At 37.3% G+C, this 20,945-nt stretch overlaps 4 protein-coding genes, 1 long non-coding RNA gene and 1 pseudogene across 11 annotated transcripts; 2 read left to right on the top strand and 4 right to left on the bottom strand.

Annotated features, from left to right (window-relative positions):
• Positions 1 to 2,977: 2,977 nt before the first annotated feature.
• On the bottom strand, positions 2,978 to 4,069 carry LOC131180922 (uncharacterized). The gene is made up of 3 exons (XR_009149597.1): positions 3,799 to 4,069; positions 3,539 to 3,696; positions 2,978 to 3,093 (listed from the first exon to the last, which is right to left on the bottom strand). It is a non-coding gene; the product is annotated as an uncharacterized LOC131180922 (long non-coding RNA).
• A 1,587-nt stretch (positions 4,070 to 5,656) lies between these two features.
• On the bottom strand, positions 5,657 to 9,490 carry LOC110634613 (galactoside 2-alpha-L-fucosyltransferase). Its single transcript, XM_058148091.1, is given in 5 exon segments — positions 5,657 to 5,836; positions 5,838 to 6,316; positions 6,319 to 6,832; positions 6,834 to 7,290; positions 9,349 to 9,490. Coding segments are annotated over 4 exon segments (1,524 nt in total). The 5' UTR covers positions 7,185 to 7,290; positions 9,349 to 9,490.
• On the bottom strand, positions 9,215 to 10,803 carry LOC131168768 (protein ELC-like). Its single transcript, XM_021783686.2, has one exon. It carries the CDS (start codon positions 10,655 to 10,657, stop codon positions 9,416 to 9,418), a length of 1,242 nt encoding a protein of 413 aa, XP_021639378.2. The 5' UTR covers positions 10,658 to 10,803; the 3' UTR covers positions 9,215 to 9,415.
• A 28-nt stretch (positions 10,804 to 10,831) lies between these two features.
• Positions 10,832 to 13,596, top strand: LOC110634611 (pentatricopeptide repeat-containing protein At1g11290, chloroplastic). Its single transcript, XM_021783685.2, has one exon. It carries the CDS (start codon positions 10,956 to 10,958, stop codon positions 13,398 to 13,400), a length of 2,445 nt encoding a protein of 814 aa, XP_021639377.2. The 5' UTR covers positions 10,832 to 10,955; the 3' UTR covers positions 13,401 to 13,596.
• Positions 13,597 to 13,945: 349 nt separating this feature from the next.
• On the bottom strand, positions 13,946 to 17,764 carry LOC110634648 (uncharacterized). 7 transcript variants are annotated; one of them, XR_009149596.1, is made up of 5 exons: positions 17,431 to 17,764; positions 16,338 to 16,435; positions 15,246 to 15,602; positions 14,400 to 15,151; positions 13,946 to 14,177 (listed from the first exon to the last, which is right to left on the bottom strand). XR_009149596.1 is itself a non-coding variant. In XM_021783727.2 (5 exons), the coding sequence occupies exons 4-5, from the start codon at positions 15,597 to 15,599 to the stop codon at positions 14,597 to 14,599; spliced, it is 909 nt and encodes a 302-aa protein (XP_021639419.2). In that variant the 5' UTR covers positions 15,600 to 15,602; positions 15,981 to 16,119; positions 16,338 to 16,435; positions 17,431 to 17,676; the 3' UTR covers positions 13,946 to 14,596. The 7 variants fall into 7 exon arrangements, 6 of the variants coding, with proteins under 6 accessions (XP_021639419.2, XP_058005152.1, XP_021639418.2 ...); XM_021783727.2 differs by adding an exon at positions 15,981 to 16,119 and having other exon boundaries at positions 13,946 to 15,151; positions 17,431 to 17,676; XM_058149169.1 differs by adding an exon at positions 15,981 to 16,119 and having other exon boundaries at positions 13,946 to 15,151; positions 16,338 to 16,430; positions 17,431 to 17,676.
• Positions 17,765 to 18,147: 383 nt separating this feature from the next.
• On the top strand, positions 18,148 to 19,691 carry LOC110634655 (caffeic acid 3-O-methyltransferase-like; annotated as a pseudogene).
• Positions 19,692 to 20,945: the final 1,254 nt, after the last annotated feature.

Here is a 20,945-nt window from a genome sequence, read left to right as displayed (position 1 = left end):
ATTAAAATGCTACGTATTTTTTTTGACAATTTTTTATATTACTAATTTTTCATTTTTTAATAATATTCTATATAAATTTATATTTTATTTTTATTACATCCTTTTCTATAATATATTATGAACTCAATTTTCTATTAATAAAGAAATTATTTTCAATAACATTTTACATTACTAATTTTTCTATTCTTTTAATTTTAAATAATAAAATAAATTAATATTTTATTTCTAATAATTACATTTTAATTAAATATGCAATGATTTCGATAAATTTTTATGTTACTATTGTTTTAATTTTTTAATCATATTTTAATAATATTAATTTTTTTAAATAATTACATATTAATTGTTATATTGAGTTTCACCAATTTTTTTTATTTTACTATTTTTTATTTCTTAAATATTATCTAAATCATATAATTTTATAATTTATTTTTATTAATTACATTTTAATTAAAATGCTACTTATTTTTTTTGGCAATTTTTTATATTACTAATTTTTCATTTTTTAATAATATTTTATATAAATTTATATTTTATTTTTATTACATCATTTTCTATAATATATTATGAACTCAATTTTCTATTAATAAAAAAATTATTTTCAACAACATTTTACATTACTAATTTTTCTATTCTTTTAATTTTAATTAATAAAATAAATTAATATTTTATTTCTAATAATTACATTTTAATTAAAATGCTACTTATTTTTTTTGGCAATTTTTTATATTACTAATTTTTCATTTTTTAATAATATTTTATATAAATTTATATTTTATTTTTATTACATCCTTTTCTATAATATATTATGAAGTCAATTTTCTATTAATTTTTTCCTTTCTTCTATAGCTTTTACTAATTTTTAAAAATTTAAACTATTATTTTATTTTATACTAATATTCTCTGTTCAACTTATTAAACTATTATATTATGAGATACAAATATTATATGACTTAATATAAAATTTATTTTGTAACATAATTTACATTTATAATTTTTATTTTCTCTTTCCTAACATTTTCTTAATACTACAAATTTATATTATTTTTTCTTTACCTTCTTTACTATTATACACTAAAAATATAATTTTTTGTATTATTTTTCCCAATAACTTTTACTCATTTTATCAGTATTATGCTATTACTATATATATATCAACTTGCTCACAAACATACCAACATGCATGCATAAAAATATATATATATATTATTTTTAGCATAATAATTACATTAACACTCAAGCATTTTATATATTGCATGTTAAAAATTGTAACGAAAATTTATTTCTTAAGTGATGCTTACAAAAATATCAACTTGCTCACCAAAAGTTTCTCGCAAACATGCACAAAAAAAAAATACATTATTTTCACAATAATAAACATTATTATCACCTAAGCATTTCATATATTACATGTTAAAAATTATTAAACAGTCAAAATACATACCTTAATATAATTTTTTTTCAAATTTCTTCTTTCTTCTTTGTGATCTACCACTGCAACTGCACCTGTCTCCTCTCATTCTTGCTCCACCCGAGCTGCTCCACCAAAATGAGACGATGGATGAGGAATGAACGAGCGAGGGAGACAATGGATGAGGAATGAATGAGCGAGGGCTTGAGGGCGAAATGGAAGCCGTAAATGAGAGCGCAAGGAGAGAGAGCAGCGGTAGAAATGGGGAGTAGATGAACACAGGATGCTAATAAAAATAGCGTCCCCCTTCACTGGAGATTCGCTGCCTGCAAATTGGACTTGGGACAGATTTGGGACGAGACCGGACATCTGCAGGCCATGCACAAAGATGCTAATTATATTAGCATCCGGAGGTACAAGATGCTAATATAATTAGCATCCGGAGCTACTCTGTTACAGATGGGACGTAATATTCCTCGCGTGCAGGGGTTGTTGCAGGTGGCTCAATCCGGACGCTATTCAAAATAGCGTCCGAGCTTCGGATGCTATTATGAATAGCGTCCCTTGTTCAGACGCTATTTTGATGTCACGACCCAACCTATGGGCCGGACCGGCACTAGGACCTGGGCCAGCCTAAAGCCCCCGAGGCCCGTAGTAAGCCTAACTGTTCATTTACCCAATGCTGAGGCCCATTTGGGCCCAATTTCAAGAAAACAAATGGACAGAGTCCGGCCATAAAATGGACTTACCAACGGGGTGTTTTTGACTCACCCGACCTGTAAACACAATAAACAATCCATTGGGGAGCTCAGCTCACCCTCCACATACTCATCAACATAATAATAAATGGGAGCTCAGCTCCCTCATCCAATCCATCAAAACAGACTTAAAATATTAAGTTTACAGGTCCAACATGATAATAATATTACAGACCAAATTCAAATAATTACTGCTAACACATGCGGAAATTCTAGGAGTAAATAAAATTACACAAATATCGATAAACAACCTGCGAAGTATAAAAGCGAGTTAACCTGAATAAAATATCCTCCTGGCTGTAAAATTTTTGAACAGAGTGAGCGTTCGACTCAGAGAGTAAAATATCAATTTTAACCATAATCTCTACAACTATCTCAGAACTAATGCACCTGTAGAGTGAAATGCAACATCAACATCATATTCACATCATAGCATCAAAAGGTAATTTGGAGCACTCACACACCTGTAGCATCAATCATAATATATTGGGGTGATCCCTATCTGACTCTCTTAAATCCAACCTGGTGCCAACGAAGAACTCAAGCAGGACTTTCGCTTAATAAACCAAATCGAGGGTCCCAGAGAAGAACTCAAGCCGTGGCTACCCCTCGAAGGAACGGGTCCCAGCGAAGAACTCAAGCCGTGACTACCCCGTCCTATCCATAGTCCACACCACATCACACACGCCAACGCACGCTGCTGCTCCAAATTACCACAACAACACTCATGGCACATTATGATTATGAATGCAACATAATTCGTGCCTAGAGTTTAACTACATAAATATATGCATATAAGTGATGCATGGGCATGCTGAACATATAATAATATCGAAATTACAATTAAAATTAATATTTTACTCACAAACTTGATGACAAATTACTGTGGCGGCTGGGCGGAGGAAGAAGGCTGTCCCGGCTCACCTGACAATTACATTACATCTATTTAATAAATTTGACTCAATACAAACAAAGAAAAAGATCAAGTACGTCCTAAGTCGTGTAAAATCGTGAGTCTCCCTATACCTAGGACCTACCCAACCTGCAAAAGGGCAAAAAAAACGCACTTCTATATTCACAATCCATATATCAACAGTTCAATCATATCACACAGCCCCTCCTGGGCCCATCAAATCAATCATCTATCACAATACACAAAATTTCAATTTAGTCCTTATTATTGATCATTTTTGCAAAAACTGCCCAAACAAGCTCTAAAAATTATAAAACTTTGCCCCGCGGTCCTTAGCAATATTACTAAGCTATTGCAAAAAGAATCGTAATTTTCTAAGCTACCACGAATATTTTATGGATTTTTAATCCTATTTAAGCACTAGAAAATTACGAAAAAAACAAGGTTCGGGTTTACCTTTGCCGATTCCGACTTCGGGAACGCGCTCGGGACGTCTGACAATGGGGGGCTAGCCAAAACCTCGGTCCAATTCGGAGACTTTTCCGGTAACGGGTCTGTCTGGCCCGAAATTTGCAGACCCGGTCAACTGTCGAATTTCCGCGAATCGAGGATACCTACACGAAGCCCATAACACGGGGGTTAGTACATAAATTTTTCAGAATTTTCTAAGCTCATTTAATGGTCGAAAATACACTGCGAAGTTCCGTGGGACCCACCGAAAAACGGTGTCGGAAAAATTCAAAATTTATGTCGTTGCGAAGCTCTCGACGAATGGAGCGTGCTGGTGGCCTCGGTTTCCTTGTGGGATTCACGGTTTTCGAGAAATCTAGCCCAAAAGTCGAAATGGGCTAAAATCTTCCCGAGCAAAAATCGGACAATCCGCTCGATGGATTTCGGCGTTCTTGGTGTCTATGGAAAGCTCTCGCCGAGTAGATGATTTTGGACACAAGACCCGGTCCAATCGGTGGCCGGATCGGCCGGATTTGGCCGGGGAAGCTGGAGCGGCGCGCGCGCGTGTCACGGGACGGGAGTTCTAGCCCCGTGCGGCACCTAGGTCCCCCTTGGCCAGGGCCCCCAGGTCAGCCTCCCCCTATCTGGCAAGCTCGCATAAGCCCAAATAATAAGCATCTTCGAGGTTTCTGGCACGTTACCTGTACAGATTCACACTAGTTAGCTCCATAGGGCAAGAGACAGCTTGTGACGGCCTTGCCAACTGCCAAGAATAGGAGTGGGGAACTTCCGAACCGTTACATTCTCCCCCACCCAATCCCGCAAACGCCCTCGTTTGCGTGCATTCGCGTCGCTTCCCTGCGCAACTTGATCACACTCCCTCGCACATAGGAGTCCATACGCCATTTGTTGCGCTCGCCCAACGCAAACACTTGAGCAGCATATTGGCCACCAGTTTGCCAGTGCACTCACCCACTTCCGCACACAGACATCCTCTAAAATGCCTTTGCCAAGATTCATCACGTTGCTCGCCAGACGCTGCATACCAGCTACCGCATGATAGGCCGCACTTGTCCCTCGGATCGACCCCTTTCTTGTCCGACGTGGGATTGAGAAAACCCTTGTCTACCTCAGTCCCGTTGAGGCCTGACATTCTCTCCCACCCGATTCTGGCAACACCCTTGTCGCCATCGGCACCCTGCCTACCCCTATCCCGTTGGGGCGCTTGGTGTGATTCGGATCGTCGGGGGCCTGCTCTGATACCACATTGTCACGGGACGGGAGTTCTAGCCCCGTGCGGCACCTAGGTCCCCCTTGGCCAGGGCCCCCAGGTCAGCCTCCCCCTATCTGGCAAGCTCGCATAAGCCCAAATAATAAGCATCTTCGAGGTTTCTGGCACGTTACATGCATTCACACTAGTTAGCTCCATAGGGCAAGAGACGACTTGTGGCGACCTTGCCAAGCGCCAAGAATAGGAGTGGGAACTTCCGAACCGTTACGCGCAGGCGTTTGTAGCGTTTTCCGGCCGATCGGGCGTGGCCGGCCATTGGTCAATGGCTGGCGGTGGCCGGTGGTGAGGGTGGAAGGAGAAAGCGAGAGAGAAGAGGGGAGGGAGCGTCGCGCGCGGGAGGAAGAAAAAGAGAAGAGACCGGTCCGATTCGACCGGTCCGATCCGGTCCTGTTCGATTCGACCGGTTCGATTCAGGACACAAAATTTTGAATTTTTACTCTGCCTCGGGACCGAAAACGAGGTCTAAAAATTTCGAAAAAATTCCATAAAACTCAGAAAAATACGTAGACTCCAAATATATTTTTAATTTTGCCACGTGGTCTTTAAATTAATTTTTAAAAATCATCAAAGTTTATATTTTCGGAAAATCGAACCCGATTTTTAAAATCAGAAAAAATCTCAAAAAAATTCCTAAAATTCAAATAAAATTAAAATACCAAAAATACTCATAAATAATAAAATTTTGGGGTGTTACATTTGAACAGCGTCCAGAGTTCGGGCGTTATTTTGAATAGCGTTCCACGCGCTGACCACTGCCACCCGCCCCCTCTTCGTAATTTTTGGAGTTGTTAGCCCATTCTGGTATTTTTCGTTTTTGAGTTACCTTAGTACGGTCATTTGCCCTCAGTGGGTGGTAAATGGAAACAAGGTTCCATTGACATGGCTTGACAAAAAGCTGGATTAGGGGTCGTCCGGTTCTCAGGCTTGTAAAGAATCCATGGCTTCAAGCCTCCAAGCCCTTGAGCTACATAGCCAAAGGTTGACCAAGTGCTTGTCACCAACACATCACTCATCACTCAAGAGGTTTATTTCAACCCAAGCTTTCAAATTGCGTAAATTATCCCCAAATTTTTTATGCTGCTCATGGCTTGGCTGATAAACCCAAATTACCTCTCCAGAAATGGTTGGAAATGTCCAGTACATGTTCCTTATATTCACATAGAATTCTGGATAAAGAGACGTTATTAGTAAAGCTTTTGATGTCTGGTTCTTAGATGGGGATGCTAGGAACCTTTCTTTATCTACTTCTGGCAGCAGGTTCTCCTTTAAAATACAAGCTAAAATTTGATCCATCACAATTTGGAATGAAGTAGCTTCAGTATCAAATAGGCGTATTTGCAAACTAATTCTTTCGTCAGCCTTGGCTAAATTAGAGCGATAGAAGCTAGTGATGAGTCGCCATGCCTGATTTGAAGGGTGGAAAAGATACCTACCCAAGTGGTGAAAAACAGTTTCTTTGTCAGGGAACATCTTGTCTAGCTCTTGCTCGAAAGCGGGATCAGGAAGAAAGATGGAATGAAGTATTCATCCGATTTCAGAATCAACCAAGGGATTTTTTTAAGAAAAGCTTGGTGCGCTTCACAGTAAAATAGCTTATCATAATGATCATTCCTGAAAGCTAGAAAAAGATAGACAAATGATGGTGGCAAGTCAGTTGAGGGACTAATAATGTTGTTCTTTAGCGTGTTCCCGTAAGTACGTGGGTATGCCTGATTCAATTTTGTGAATTCTTTCTTCAAAGGAAAGTCCAGAGGCAATAACCATGATGCATTTGGAAATGGCTCGCAGAAGAGATCAACCACGTCAGATTCATGTTCAACAAGCAAAAATCTATTTGTAAGGTAAGCATAGAGAAATGCTGAAGTCATGGTTAATATCCTGTTCCCCAATCCTGCTTGAGCTTTCCAGACCATGTAATTGCACTCGGATGGACTAGAAATCTTCCTGGAATCAAGCAAATTGAGTGTTCTGTTATAAGACTTCGTGTAAGGTCCACAGCGCTTATGAAGATTTTTCATAATCACGTAGTTTGGAAAGGAGGTAAGAAGAGGGCTTTTTAGTGGAAGGTTTGCGGTATAGGACAGACTGGTATCTGCATAAGCAGGATTCTTCATCAAATCCTGAAGCTAGTAGTCCACCAAGCAGCTTGTCATGAGAAATGCCAACATAAAATTGAGCAAAATTTTGAGCTATTCCTCCCAGGATCTTGACTTTATCAAATCCCTCAAGTAGATTGAACACGTGAACTTGATAACTCACAGAGAGCATGATTACAGTTGGGAAAGCTACCAAGCAAGCAACCAGCGTTAAGGTCCTCACCATACAGAACCCCAGGATTTTATTCACACACTTGACTTCCATGATTCAGGTATGTCAACTCTAATGGCAATATTCAACCTGAAATCTAATCTTTCTTTGCAATTTTGTTTATATGCTGTATCTCCATGAAATTCCATGCAAGGTTGACCTAAGTTTCAAAACATATAATCATCATATCAATGGAAACGAAAGAAACACAGAACATGATATAATGTAAGGGAATCTAGTAATGACCATTGAAAGAAGTCCATACGTAAAGTCTAGAAGAACATGAGCAGTTTTGCCACTAATAGAATTCTCCCTCCAGCAAAATACAAGACTCCCTCAAATCTCAATCGTTCAGTTGCTACTCTGCAAACAAATGTTTAGCAGGCAATTCCATTTCTGGGTGTCTTTTCTAGTATTAGGCTAAGGACTATTTTAAGTGGAGAGAGAAGGGTAACGGGTATTACCTTGTTGATCATGAAAGCAACCATGTGCCCCTAGTTAGGATAGGTGTGCTTGTTTACAAGGGGACAAATCGTCAAATATGGGGGGGTGGACTATTTTATCAGATACACACATCAATTATATTGTTTTTCCTTGACTCATGGTTCATATTCTTTTTTCCTTTACTCATTACATCCTTCCATTCCATTTCCTTAATTATATTTATTTGTTCCTTGACTTCCGGTTTCCTTGGTCACATTTTTTCCACGAATGCACTCCTTGAGAGATTTAAAAATTCATTTTAATGAAAATATTATTTAAAATACTACTTTAAAAAAATTATTTTAAAATTTTTATAATTAAAGTATATCAAATTCAATTTTAAATAGAACATGTTTTTTAAAAGTAACTCTTAACAATTATGCAAACAGACTCCAAATTTGAGCCTAAACCAAATTGCTCACATGAATGTTTCAAATGGTTTTTTGATCAATTTTAAATTAGAATACATATATATATATATATATATATATATATATATATATATATATCCACGTGCATTGAAGACATATATAATATTAAAAGAAATTACGCCCCTCCTCCCCTTTTTTTTTGGCATTTTTATAAGTTTTTTTTGATAGGTTATCTATATTGGCTCAAATTTGACATCAATGACTCCACCTTTTGTAGCGTAAAATGCTATGAAACAATAGTTGACTAAATGCATAATGATATAACTGGGTTTATGGAGTTGATAATTCAGAATTTCCTTTGTAATGTTAAACAAATCTATAAATCACGGATGGATAATACAGCAAGTAGGAAAAGTCCACCTTTAACATACTTAAAAATAATCCTATTTGTACTAATAGCACTTAAATTGTGTTAAAATCACACTAGAGAATGTATCAAAACTTGATCCATCCATCCAATCAAATCATATGAATGATTGTTTATTAAGAAAACAGATCCCTCCGGACTTCTGCATTACTAATGCAGGTTTAAGATTAAACTGAGACTAATGAACTTCTAATAGCAAACTGAAACCTTTTCCTTCTCATTATACATGCGCTAAAATCCGAATCTGTCTAGCATCAGTAAATCAAAATCTGATAGTAATTATCAGCAACAATGATACAACAAAATGAATCAGTTACTGGCTTCAATTAGACCTCATATATGTATTTATCTACATAACAAGAAGATCAAGTTATGATGTTTCCCCATACCAAATTACTAATATATACAAGCATCAAGCACATCAAAGGCAGGTCATAATTCATAAGTACACCAATAAGGAAAATGGGCTTATTAGATACCATTCCTCGTAACAGAAACACAAAAATCAACATCCTCTACTTGCAACACCATTAAATGATATCAAGTACCATTAAACCGGAACAAAATTGCAGTCATCTTCCATGAATTAATCCCTAGTTAATAAAGCACAAGTTAACTAGAAATACAGCAGACATTGGTGTTTAAATATTAGTCCAAAAAAAAAAAAGAACCACATAACCATTAAACTCAACAGTAATTAAACTCAACAGTAGCATGAGAAATCTACCTCTATGACTACATCTCAAAATTCATATAGAAATTGGTATGACTCAAAAGTTAATTTCAACAAATCATTTAGTGAATTGATAGCAATATAATTCACAGAAACTTGCATTATTTTCCTATCCATACAATTCAATAAGCAGCAATTTATTAACAGCAAGTTAAAAAAAAAAAATGGAAAGTATATAATAATATTTCTTAACAAGAATCTAACCTTAAACTATATCTCTTACAATATCCCTCGAATTGTCACAAAATGTAGCACAAACGCCATTAATCATTCAAGAAGCATAATGTGGCGCTCTAGCAGCCATACTGGCAACCTGAGCCTGCATCTGCACGGCCCTAACTTTCGCGGCAGTAGCCCGATGGAAAAACTGCTCCCTTGACAACAACCTTACGTTCCTCAAGTACTGATCAAAGGGCACTGCACCTTCCTGCACTGCCTTATCTAAGGAATAAACAACATCCTCAATTGCTAAATCAGTTGATGTACGGTCCAACATCTGCTTTGATAGAGAATCAATGCACTCAAGCACACTGTCCACATCCAAATTCCCTTTATTCACTTTCATTTTCCCATCGTTTTCTCTAACCCACGCCTCTAGGACATCTGTATTCATCAATACAAGTTGTAATTGCGCCTCCAACCCCTCCTTCTCCTCTTGCATCTCCTTAAGCCCCTTATTAATCTCCTCCTCCCTCGTCCTCAATGCAGCCTGCGCACTGAATAAACCCTCCATCTCCACCTCCCTTGCTTTCCTCAGTTGCATGATGTCCCCATGAACGGTCTCCACAATCTTATTGATCGCATTCCTCTTATAAACCTCCGCAGAATCCTCCGTTTGTGGCCGCCCTGGCGCACCACCACTACTACCGACGTACGGCGATGGTGGGTAGGGCCTATTCATCGGACGCGGATATCCAACATGCCCTCCAGTAGGACCTACGGATCCGAAACTCGAAGAGTGCGATAAATTTGATGGATTCGCAGCATAATTGGGGCTGGGATGGCTAGGACTAGGATTAGGGTTTGCACAGCGTTGAGAATAGAGAGGAGGATCACGGCCAAAAATGGGGCTTAATTCACGAACTAGATCGACGAGATTAGAGCTAGGGTAGATCCAATTGTGCAAATAAGGGACGGAGACCAAACCAGAAGGGTTAACATAAGGGTGAGGCCGCTTGATAATCATGTCGCGCGTGGGATTCACATAGACACAAGGCGGGTGGCGGGGGTAAGACTCCATTAGCCAGATGATGATCGGAATGTTGTAAGTGACCCCCTGAAACGGCATGGGGATGGTGCCGTCAGCTTGGAGGAGGTTAACAGAACGACCGTCGTTGTGTGTGAAAGTAGCCGCTTTGGATTCGAGAGAAGGGTAAGCGGCGATGAGGGAGAGGAGGTGCTGGCGGATTAGCCATTTTGTGTCTTCAGTGTAAGGGAGGGCCGAGGGGCCGCGTTGAGAGAGGACTGAGGAGAGGAATTGCTGGGTATCTTGGTAGTTGGGTGGTGGCACCATTGGGTCGATGGATTGTGGGTTGGATTGGGATTTGCACAGAGAGAAACGAGGGAGAAACTGAGAGCAAACCGTAGTCGGACCAGACCAGAGGCAGCTTTAGATTCTTAGAAGAAGAGGTAATGAGCCTGCGCGTACACTTTTTGCCCTTTTTTTTCTAAAAATTAATTGTTATATTTTTTATAAATAATAACAATAATAATAATAATAATAGTTTAAAAAAGAAAAATTTTACGGAGACGGGACTTGCTGTGCCACAGAGAGGTGGAGCCGTACAACAGAGTGAGAAACGGGGAAAAAGATGAGCTTGCAGCTCTTGCCTTTTGCTTCAACACAGCTACCACCATCTCCATCTCACTCCAAACAACTCCCTTCTACCTTCCGCAGTTTCTCCCAAAGAACCCAAATCCCAGCTCACGTTTACAAGCACCCATCTGCCATACTATTGGAACTCTGCACTTCCATTAAAGAACTCCACCAAATCCTCCCTCTTGTCATAAAGAACGGACTTTACAATGAAGAGCTCTTCCAAACTAAGCTTGTTAGTCTCTTCTGCAACTACGGTAGCTTAACTGAAGCTGCTCGTGTTTTTGAACCTATTGAGGATAAATTAGAAGCCCTTTATCATACTATGCTCAAAGGTTACGCCAAGAACTCATCTTTAGATGCTGCCTTGTCATTTTTTTGTCGAATGAGGCATGATAGCGTTAGACCTGTTGTATATAATTTCACTTACTTGTTGAAACTCTGTGGTGATAATTTTGATATTAGGAGCGGTAAGGAGATTCATGGTCAATTGATAACTAGTGGGTTCTCGTGGAATCTGTTTGCTATGACTGGGGTTGTGAATATGTACGCGAAATGCAGACAAATGGATGATGCATCTAAGATGTTTGATAGAATGCCTGAGAGGGATTTGGTTTGTTGGAATACAATTATTTCTGGGTTTGCGCAAAATGGATTAGCGAAGGTGGCATTAGAGCTGGTTCCGAGGATATTTGAGGAAGGGCATAGGCCAGACTGGATCACGATTGTCTCAATTTTGCCTGCAGTTGCAGACATGAGGTCTTTGAGAATTGGCAAGGCAATTCATGGGTATGTTATCAGAGCTGGGTTTGAGTCGCTTGTGAATGTTTCAACTGCTCTTGTGGACATGTATTCAAAATGTGAATCAGTGGGAACTGCTAGAGTAATTTTTGATGGGATGAGTAGTAGGACTGTTGTTACATGGAATTCAATGATTGATGGGTGTGTACAAAGTGGAGAGCCTGAGGAAGCAATGGTGCTATTTCAGAAGATGATGCATGAAGGAGTTCAACCAACTGATGTTACTCTTATGGAAGTTTTACATGCCTGTTCTGATTTGGGAAATCTTGAGCAGGGAAAGTTTGTTCATAAACTAGTTGATGAGTTGAAACTCAATTCTAATGTTTCTGTGATGAACTCTTTGATTTCAATGTATTCTAAATGTAAGAGGGTTGATATTGCTGCCAATCTATTTGAAAACCTGCAAAATAAAACTGTTGTATCATGGAATGCCATGATATTAGGTTATGCCCAAAATGGGCTAGTAAACGAGGCCTTAAATTCCTTTTGTGAGATGCAATCTCGAAATATAAAGCCAGATTCATTCACATTGGTGAGTGTTATTCCTGCTCTTGCAGAGTTATCAATTCCGCGTCAAGCAAAGTGGATTCATGGACTTGTTATACGGAGGCTTTTAGACAAAAATGTTTTTGTGATGACTGCTCTTGTTGACATGTATGCAAAATGTGGAGCCATTCACACTGCAAGAAAGCTTTTTGATATGATGAGCGAAAGGCATGTGATTACTTGGAATGCTATGATAGATGCGTACGGGACACATGGACTTGGAAAAGCAGCTATAGAACTTTTTATGGAAATGCAAAGGGGGCCTATCAAGCCAAATGATATTACTTATCTATGTGTTCTCGCTGCTTGCAGCCACTCAGGTATGGTGGAAGAAGGGCTTACATACTTTGCTAGCATGGAGAACGATTATGGACTAGAGCCCTCAATGGATCACTACGGAGCCATGGTTGACCTTCTTGGTCGAGCTGGCCGGCTTAATGAAGCTTGGGATTTTATTCAGAAGATGCCTATTGAACCGGGGATTACTGTTTATGGTGCAATGCTAGGTGCTTGCAAAATTCACAAGAATGTTGAGTTGGGGGAGAAGGCAGCAAATAAACTCTTTGAGTTGAACCCAGATGAGGGTGGGTACCATGTATTGCTTGCTAACATATATGCCACAGCTTCAATGTGGGACAAACTGGCTGAAGTGAGAACTATGATGCGGAAGAAAGGGCTTCAGAAAACTCCTGGCTGCAGTTTGGTGGAATTAAGAAATGAGATTCACAGTTTCTATTCTGGCAGTACAGGCCATCCCCAATCCAAAAGGATCTATGCTTTTCTTGAGACGCTAGTTGACAAGATCAAAGCTGCTGGTTATGTGCCTGATACCAATTCAATCCATGATGTGGAAGATGATGTTAAGGAGCAGTTGCTGAACACCCATAGTGAGAAATTGGCTATTGCCTATGGACTTCTGAATACAATCCCAGGAACAACCATACATATTAGGAAGAATCTAAGAGTTTGTGGCGATTGCCATAATGCAACAAAGTACATTACACTTGTTACTGGACGGGAAATCATAGTGCGTGATATGCATAGGTTTCACCACTTCAAGAATGGAGCCTGTTCTTGTGGTGATTATTGGTGAATTTGGCTTCTCCTGTATCTTAATTCTTGAGTATTTGTATACTACCACTATCGGTAAAGATTTGTGGAGGTCAGGTGCCTTGGACATGAGGTTCGTGTTAAGTTCTTTGCAAATATTTGGGGCATCTATGATGCCTAACCTATTCACAATTGAAGTCTTCAATAACAGAACACATTGATTTTTCTTTTGGAGGATACCTGCCATATACCAAGTACATGATCTTGTCTCCTGCATTAATTGTCACAATCTTTTTGTTTCAAAATGCTCTGGTATTAGTGCCATGCACAAAAATTGAGGGGTTTTGGCCCTGATCCGTAATCTTAGAAACTACTGAAAGCTCAAGCTTCATAATTGTAGTATATCATACGCGGTAGATACCAGAAAAGGCATCGAGGGTTCTTGAAGAGGAAATGATCTTAGGTACCTAATTCAAGTTTTTCCAAACTTAGAAATTTGCACATGGGAAGGTCTTATGCGATGAAGAGCAATCCCTGTTGTTTTATTTACTTGATATCCATGTGCCAATTACATTTAAGAAGTAATCAGGGAAAAAGTAAATAAATGAACTAGCATATAAAATGATTACATCATGCAACATACAAGAGTTGGAGTAATCCATCATCTTTTACCATTAATGTCCGTAGATACAGCTAATCAGATCTGAGAACAAAAATGCATAATCAAGATTCAGCTCCAGACCTTTACTAGCCAGTAGTAAGCTTAGTCCCAAGCGTCCACCATAAAATTCAAGTTCCGTAGGAAATTGACAAAGATGGTCTGCAAACAACACTATCAAGGAACTTTATCTCTGATGAAACCAATGGTTGCAAAGCAACAAACAATTGAACTTAGCTTAACACATTTGATGGCAATCAATTAGCACGTTCAATTCCAGTGGTCACAGGATAGATTCTTTTGCCGTTATATCCAAAATTAAGAGAAAAAAGAGCAACATCAGACCTCTTTAAAAGGATAAAGCAAGAAGGGAAGATCTTACACAAAATGCTATCTTCACTTCAAAAAGACGCAAGCATAGAGGCTGGTCAATGTCTCTATAATACCAGCTTCTAGCTCTAAATTTTCATCCCGAGATCATCTACTATCTGTACATTCACCTCCAAACATCAATTAGGGTTTAATGGGCAAGCATCCATGGAACAATCCTTTCACATTTTTGCAAAATATACATAAGAGTGTCACTTCCACCACCAAAACTGTCGAAACAAATAAATCTTCCTCATACGAGCATTGTATGTCACAAAGGCTCTGGCTTTAATGGGGTCAGCATTCAGATATTCAAAAGCATACATTTGTTTAGCCTCTTCTATGCCATCAACTTCCATCACAGCCTGTAAAAGTTCTGAGGGATCAATTGCAGTTTTGCTTTGCTCCACTGCATCAGCCAAACGACGAATGCTTGATGCCACTGCCAACATTGCATCTTGAAGAGCTTCTGATCCACGGGCCCGTTTCGGAAGTTGTCTGACAGGCTGTATCAGAGGAGGGTCTTGACTACCATCTGGCAGACAATCTGGTGGCCCAGTATATGATTCTGTACCATCAGTCTCACTCACATTTTCTGAACTTGGTGAGAGGAATGAAGGAGAATCTTCTTCAAAATTCTTTGTTAGATGACCTCCATCCTTCATCTTAGTCCAACGGCTAGGAGCTTGGTAATTTCCACAAACAATTTTTAGTTCATCATACATCTCAATCTGTTTACCCCGAATGCCTTTTGCATCAGGATGTGCCTGTTAAATATGTTTGAAAGACACCAAAACAATATTGTAAACAAGCAACAAAAACAACTGCCTCAAAATAATAAATTAATAAATAAAGACTTACAGCGATGTATCTCTTCCAAAGATCTTCACTGTCACATTCAATCATCTTTGTACTGGGATTCCACCTGAATCCATCTTGACTTAGCATATCCCTTATTACCTTGTACCTTTTCTTAATGGTTTTAAGACGATTAACAACTTTTTGATTGTTCAAGTTTAAATTAAAGCGAGAGTTCACAGCAATACAAGCAGCAGAGTATGCATTCTCGTTAAAACATTTGTCTATTTTATTTCCATTTCTAGCCTGAACAGCAAGAGCTTCAATAAGGCACTTGTCCATGGCAATAGACCAAACAACATTTCTTCCTTTATGCTTCATCTCCCTTCTCTGTGCTTGCAAGTCATAGTGGTCCATTTACTGATACAGGGAAAAAACAAATACTTCCATGAATTTATTCTATATGCTGAAACAGAGTAGAACAACTGTTCATAAATATCATAACATACAAATCATGAAAGGCAATGATTATTGAAATGAATAAAATAACATGATTTCCATTTCAATAATAGCTGAGCAAACCCATAATGGGACCATGATATGCTTCTGGCGAGTACTCAAGAATAAAATCAACGTATTAAAAAAATTAAAAAAAAAAGAATGAATGAAATTGCTAAAATATACAGAACAAACACTACACAAATTCAAGCTTCTGGGCACAAAACCAACCATGATCAATGCATGTGAATGACATGCTTAACATATAAAAATAAATGAAAAGGATTATAGCTGCCTAACCTTTGATTAGTTCCACTGCAATTTCAAATTGGGGTGCATATAAGCTGGGCAATTCTAAGGTTTAGATTAATAATACTGAACTCCAAATGCTGCTGAAGGATTTTAATAAAAGCTATCCCCCTTCAACACATTGACATGACTACAAGGCAATAAATGATCGTCTCTAAAAATAATGTCACTGCAATAAACATACAGGTTTAAAAGTGTGATACTGCATGTGTGATAGCAAAAAAGCTATATATATATATATATATATATATATCGTTTCATTGATAGGTTCTCATTGCAAGACAACTAGAAAGACAGTCACAACTATCATTACTAAATGGCAAGAACACAATGACCAACCAAACGCACCTTCATGTCATCAGGAAAGACGGAGAGATACAGGCCTTCTAAGATCCATCATATAAGCCTTACACAAAAGCAACCAAGGTGCCTTTTGCTTCTCTTTTCTTTTTCCAAAAAAGGAAAAAAAAAAAGGAATAACCAAAAATCCTTATTAATAAGCAGGCCAAATAGTCCCTACAATTTAAATACAAACACTGACTCTAGTTGAAGCAAACTTTGGAACTTTGGATGCAAACCTAACTATGGTCTATAAGTTACCATTTCAAGAGTTCTGGAAATATTGAAACCAAGAAAATTTTTGACATTTTTGCCATTTTCCAGTTAGAATCAATAAAATGAAAAGTCCTTGGTAGAAGATGAATAAAAGAATTTCACAATGAACTAACCAAGCTTGGAGAAATAGTTTTTCATGCCAAAAATTTAAGAACTTTTAGCCACTTAATTGTAATTGAACTTGTTAGCCTACATGCATTTGGCCAAAATAAAGAATATGTTATTTGGTAAAAAAAGAATCATTCTCGACATTTAAATTAACCCATTCATCACCAATTTCATTATTCAGGGGAAATCTCACGGGAAGACTGAAAAATTTATTAGTTCCCCGAAATAAAATTGGGAATAGTTCCATGAAATAAAGAATGCAACTTGATCCCGTTACTCCACAGAGCAGTCAACAAATTCACCATAGGAACTAAACTCATGCCCTTCGACAAAATAGATAGAAATCATCATAAGTAAAAAAAAAAACATTGAATTCTTCTTCCACAATCCACAGTCAGACATGAGGAGTAACATGCAGTGACACCAAGTCAGCATCCCAATGGTATCAGTAAGTCCTTTTAGTTTGCTAGTAATAAATAAAATAGTACTAAAAAAGATTCATTCTATCGTAATAGTTCAAAATAAACGTGAATTTGGGATTAAAAGCAAGCTCTGACTCCCAAAAAGAACCCAAAAAAGAAAATTCACAACCATTAACTTCACATATACAAAGCAATTTGCAATAAAAGCTTATTATGGATTAAACCCGCATCCATCAATATATATATATATATATAGAGAGAGAGAGAGAGAGAGAGAGAGAGACAGACAGACAGACCTGGGCGAAATGAGAGAGATAAGGGAAGTAGTGATCTCTCCGCTGTCAGATCAGCCACCGAAGGATCGCCGGAGGAGGGATCTTAAACGCTAAGACGATGAGCGATGGAAACTGTGAGTTTTCATTCGGGGAATCAGGACAAGGGTTAGGGTTTTTTCTCGAGAAAAAGAATAGAGTTAAAATTTTCCCGAGCTGTGACACTTTCTCGAATGCCAAACGCGTGGAGAGAAGTTCAATTTTCCTAGGTGTGATATGACAACATGAAGGTCATGGTTTAACGCGAAGGACCGATCATTGGTTGCCACATACACCAAAAATTAAACGTACTTCCTATTGTTCTCTGCCACGTGCATCAGAATTGAACCCGTTTGCGGGAGAAGGAAAGCTCCACGAGGAGTCAGCAGCAGTTTGGCGCCCCTGCCTCCCCCCGTAAAACCTCCTTTCGCATGTATTAGTTAGGTGAGTATCTAAACAATATTAATTAAGATTAAAAGTCATAAGTCTAATAATTATCACTTATTAATCTCAAACAATTTATAAGTATGGGATGGATGCTTTCAGAAGTGAATCGGTCAATTTCAAAATTAAAATGAAAATTATCAAAATTTATATTGATTGAGATTCAATTTGAAACGAATCAGGATTTAGTCAAAATCAAATTAAATTGAAATTAAAATCAAAATTAGAATCTTAAAACTGAATCTAAATTAAATTAGAAAGCTCCATAGAAATGCATAAAGAAGAGGAAGCATGTCTCGATGCCATGACATTCTCTGGCTCTCATGTCTTTCCTCTGGTCCTTCACACAGCCATAGAGCTAAATCTATTTGAGATCATTGCCAACGCAGGCCCTGGAGCTTATGTTTCGGCCTCTGAGATTGCCTCTCAGCTTCCCACAACAAATCTGTATGCCTCTTCTATACTTGGACCGTATTCTGCGTCTCTTCGCCACTCACTCTCTCCTTTCTTACTCCTCACGAACCCTCGAAGATGGGAGGACTGAAAAGCTTTACTGGCTCACACCTGCCTGTAAATTCTTTCTTGGCACTGAAGAAGAAGGCAATATTGCTCCCACATCTGCCCTTGCCTATCACAGAGCCACTTTGGAGGTTTGGTATGAAAAATAAATAACCTTTTTCTTTCTATTTCATTGAGTAGGGATTAACTCGGTTGGTACACACGAAGGTAATCAGGGTTCTGAGATTGTTTGATTATAACTTTGTTTTGTTTGTTAATTTTGTGTTACAGGTTACATATGAAGGATGTAATTCTTGAAGGTGGAAATCTGTTCAAGAAATTTCATGGTATGTCTACATTCGAGAACACGAGTAAAGATCCGGAATTCAACACCATCTTCAATCAGGCAATGGCTGCTCTCTCTACATTCATTATGAACGGAATTCTAGCGATATACAAAGGATTCGAGGGACTCACTTCACTGGTTGATGTTGGTGGTGGCACTGGCGGGACTCTTAATATGATCATCTCTAAGTACCCTTCCATCAAAGGCATCAACTACGATTTGCCTCATGTGACCCAAAGTGCATCACCTTATCCTGTTAAAGATATACAAGTTATGATCATGGAAGGTTTTTCTTTCCCTATGATCTTATCTAGTGATTTATTCGGCTGGCTAATGAATGATATTTTTAACTGCAGGAATCCAGCATGTAGGAGGAATATATGCTCACAAGCGTGCCTGAAGGAGAAGCAATTATGATAAAGGTGACTATAATTTATCTTGACTCCTTTCTTGTTCTTTTTTACCAGGTCACTTTCATTGGAACCTCACAGTGGAAGCTCTCTATTGGTTGGAGGTGGTAGGTGCAGATAGAAAGAAGGCGAAAAAAAACTAATAAGACGTTGGTGTTTTGGACAGGATACATGTCACAACTGGGATGATGAAAATGAGGCAAGAGTATTGGAGAACATTTATGAGGTGCTGCCAAAAAATGGGAAACTTATTGTGATGAATGCATCATCCCCAGAAGAGCCAGAGACAAGCAAGGCTTCCCAGTATGTTTCGAGACCTGACATTACCATGTTAACCTAACCTTCAGGCAAAGAGAGGACCGCAAGGGAATTTGAGGCCTTGATGAGGGCGGCTGGCTTCATAAACTTCCGAGTTGCTTGTGTTGCTCATGGTATCAGGGCTGTTAAGGAGTCCTACAAGTAATTGTACAAGCCACTCATCATGGGATTCAAGTGATTCTATTTTTGAGCTGTTCTTTAATTAATCTTATTAATAATCCCACCCTAAATATGGCCATCTTTCTTTTGCCTTTATTAATTAGTACTTGTCTTTATAATTAGCTTTTGATAAAATTTATAAATAAATTTCTTATATTTTAATTTGAAACAAATAAGTCCCTTTATAATTTATTTAATTTAATATAATTTAATTTAAGAAAAGGATAAAACAAATTTTAAAAGTTTGTGCAACAATCGCTTTTAAAATAATGTTTTGTCTATATCATAACGCTACCTTTTTTATCTATATTATTCCATGCCATAAGAATGTTTATATTAATATTTAGAAGATGAAGAAATAGATTACGAAAACTATATCTCTCCAAACTTTATAAGGTAGTGTTTGATATTTTGACTAAAGTAAAGAATATGATAATATTATTTTTATATTTAATAACTAATTCAATAATTATTTTTATTAATAGTTTATTTTAAATCATTATATAAATAATTAATGATATTAAATTTGATTTAATTAACTGAATTTATTTATAAATGAAATTAAATTTTAACAATTACTTAGTTAAAATAAAAGATATTTGCATATTTGAATTATGGTAAACTGAGTATAACTTGTAAAGTCACAAAGATCAAAATATTAAGCAGTTAAATATCAACTCAACGTTATATATGAATAAATTTTATAACTACAAGATAAAATATTTATTTCAAAATTTATACAAAATTAATTAAAGTACCATTCTAAATAATATAAATATTTGATGTATGAAATGTTAAATCATTCTCATGTAGGGCCCGTTTGACATTGTGGTTGAAATTATTGTTAAAAAAATTACTTTTTTTAAATATATTAGTTAAAGAGTATCAAAAAATAATTAAAAATTAAATTTGATCAGTTTTAATTATAAGAACATTAAAATAATAAAATAATTTTTTTTAAATTACTTTTTTTAACAGCATTTAAAATGATATTTTTATTAAAAAAATAATTTCAACCTTCAAAACTCAATGCAAAATAAGTCTGTAAAAGTTGCGGTAACCCACTCCCAGTAAATAAGGAGAGAACTATTTTGGAAGTTAGTGATTCCTCTTGGCACTGTTAACAAAGAAGGATCTATTATTTTAATAATAGTACATAAATTTTAATTTAATAATATTAGAATATAAGTCTAAAGAAAAGAAAAAAACACTATTCTTATCCTAAAACCCTAGAAAACATAGAGAAGAATCAAATTTGTAAACTCCGCAGACTACCACCTTTGCTCACTATCGCTGGAGAAGTTGAATCTGAAATTGAATCCAGC

Source organism: Hevea brasiliensis, chromosome 6, assembly GCF_030052815.1.
Source record: "Hevea brasiliensis isolate MT/VB/25A 57/8 chromosome 6, ASM3005281v1, whole genome shotgun sequence".
NCBI classification, from domain to species: Eukaryota; Viridiplantae; Streptophyta; class Magnoliopsida; order Malpighiales; family Euphorbiaceae; genus Hevea; species Hevea brasiliensis.
The sequence above is the reverse complement of the archived record's forward strand: the minus strand, read 5'-3'. Positions and strand labels throughout refer to the sequence as shown.

Excerpts from the sequence above, each read along its gene's own strand:
- LOC131168768 (XM_021783686.2), bottom strand. The coding sequence starts at position 10,657 with ATGGTGCCACCACCCAACTACCAAGATACCCAGCAATTCCTCTCCTCA.
- LOC110634611 (XM_021783685.2), top strand. The coding sequence starts at position 10,956 with ATGAGCTTGCAGCTCTTGCCTTTTGCTTCAACACAGCTACCACCATCT.
- LOC110634648 (XM_021783726.2), bottom strand. The coding sequence starts at position 15,599 with ATGGACCACTATGACTTGCAAGCACAGAGAAGGGAGATGAAGCATAAA. Across the intron at positions 15,152-15,245 it reads TTTGGAAGAGATACATCGCT|GCACATCCTGATGCAAAAGG; the intron begins GTAAGTCTTTAT and ends CATATTTAACAG.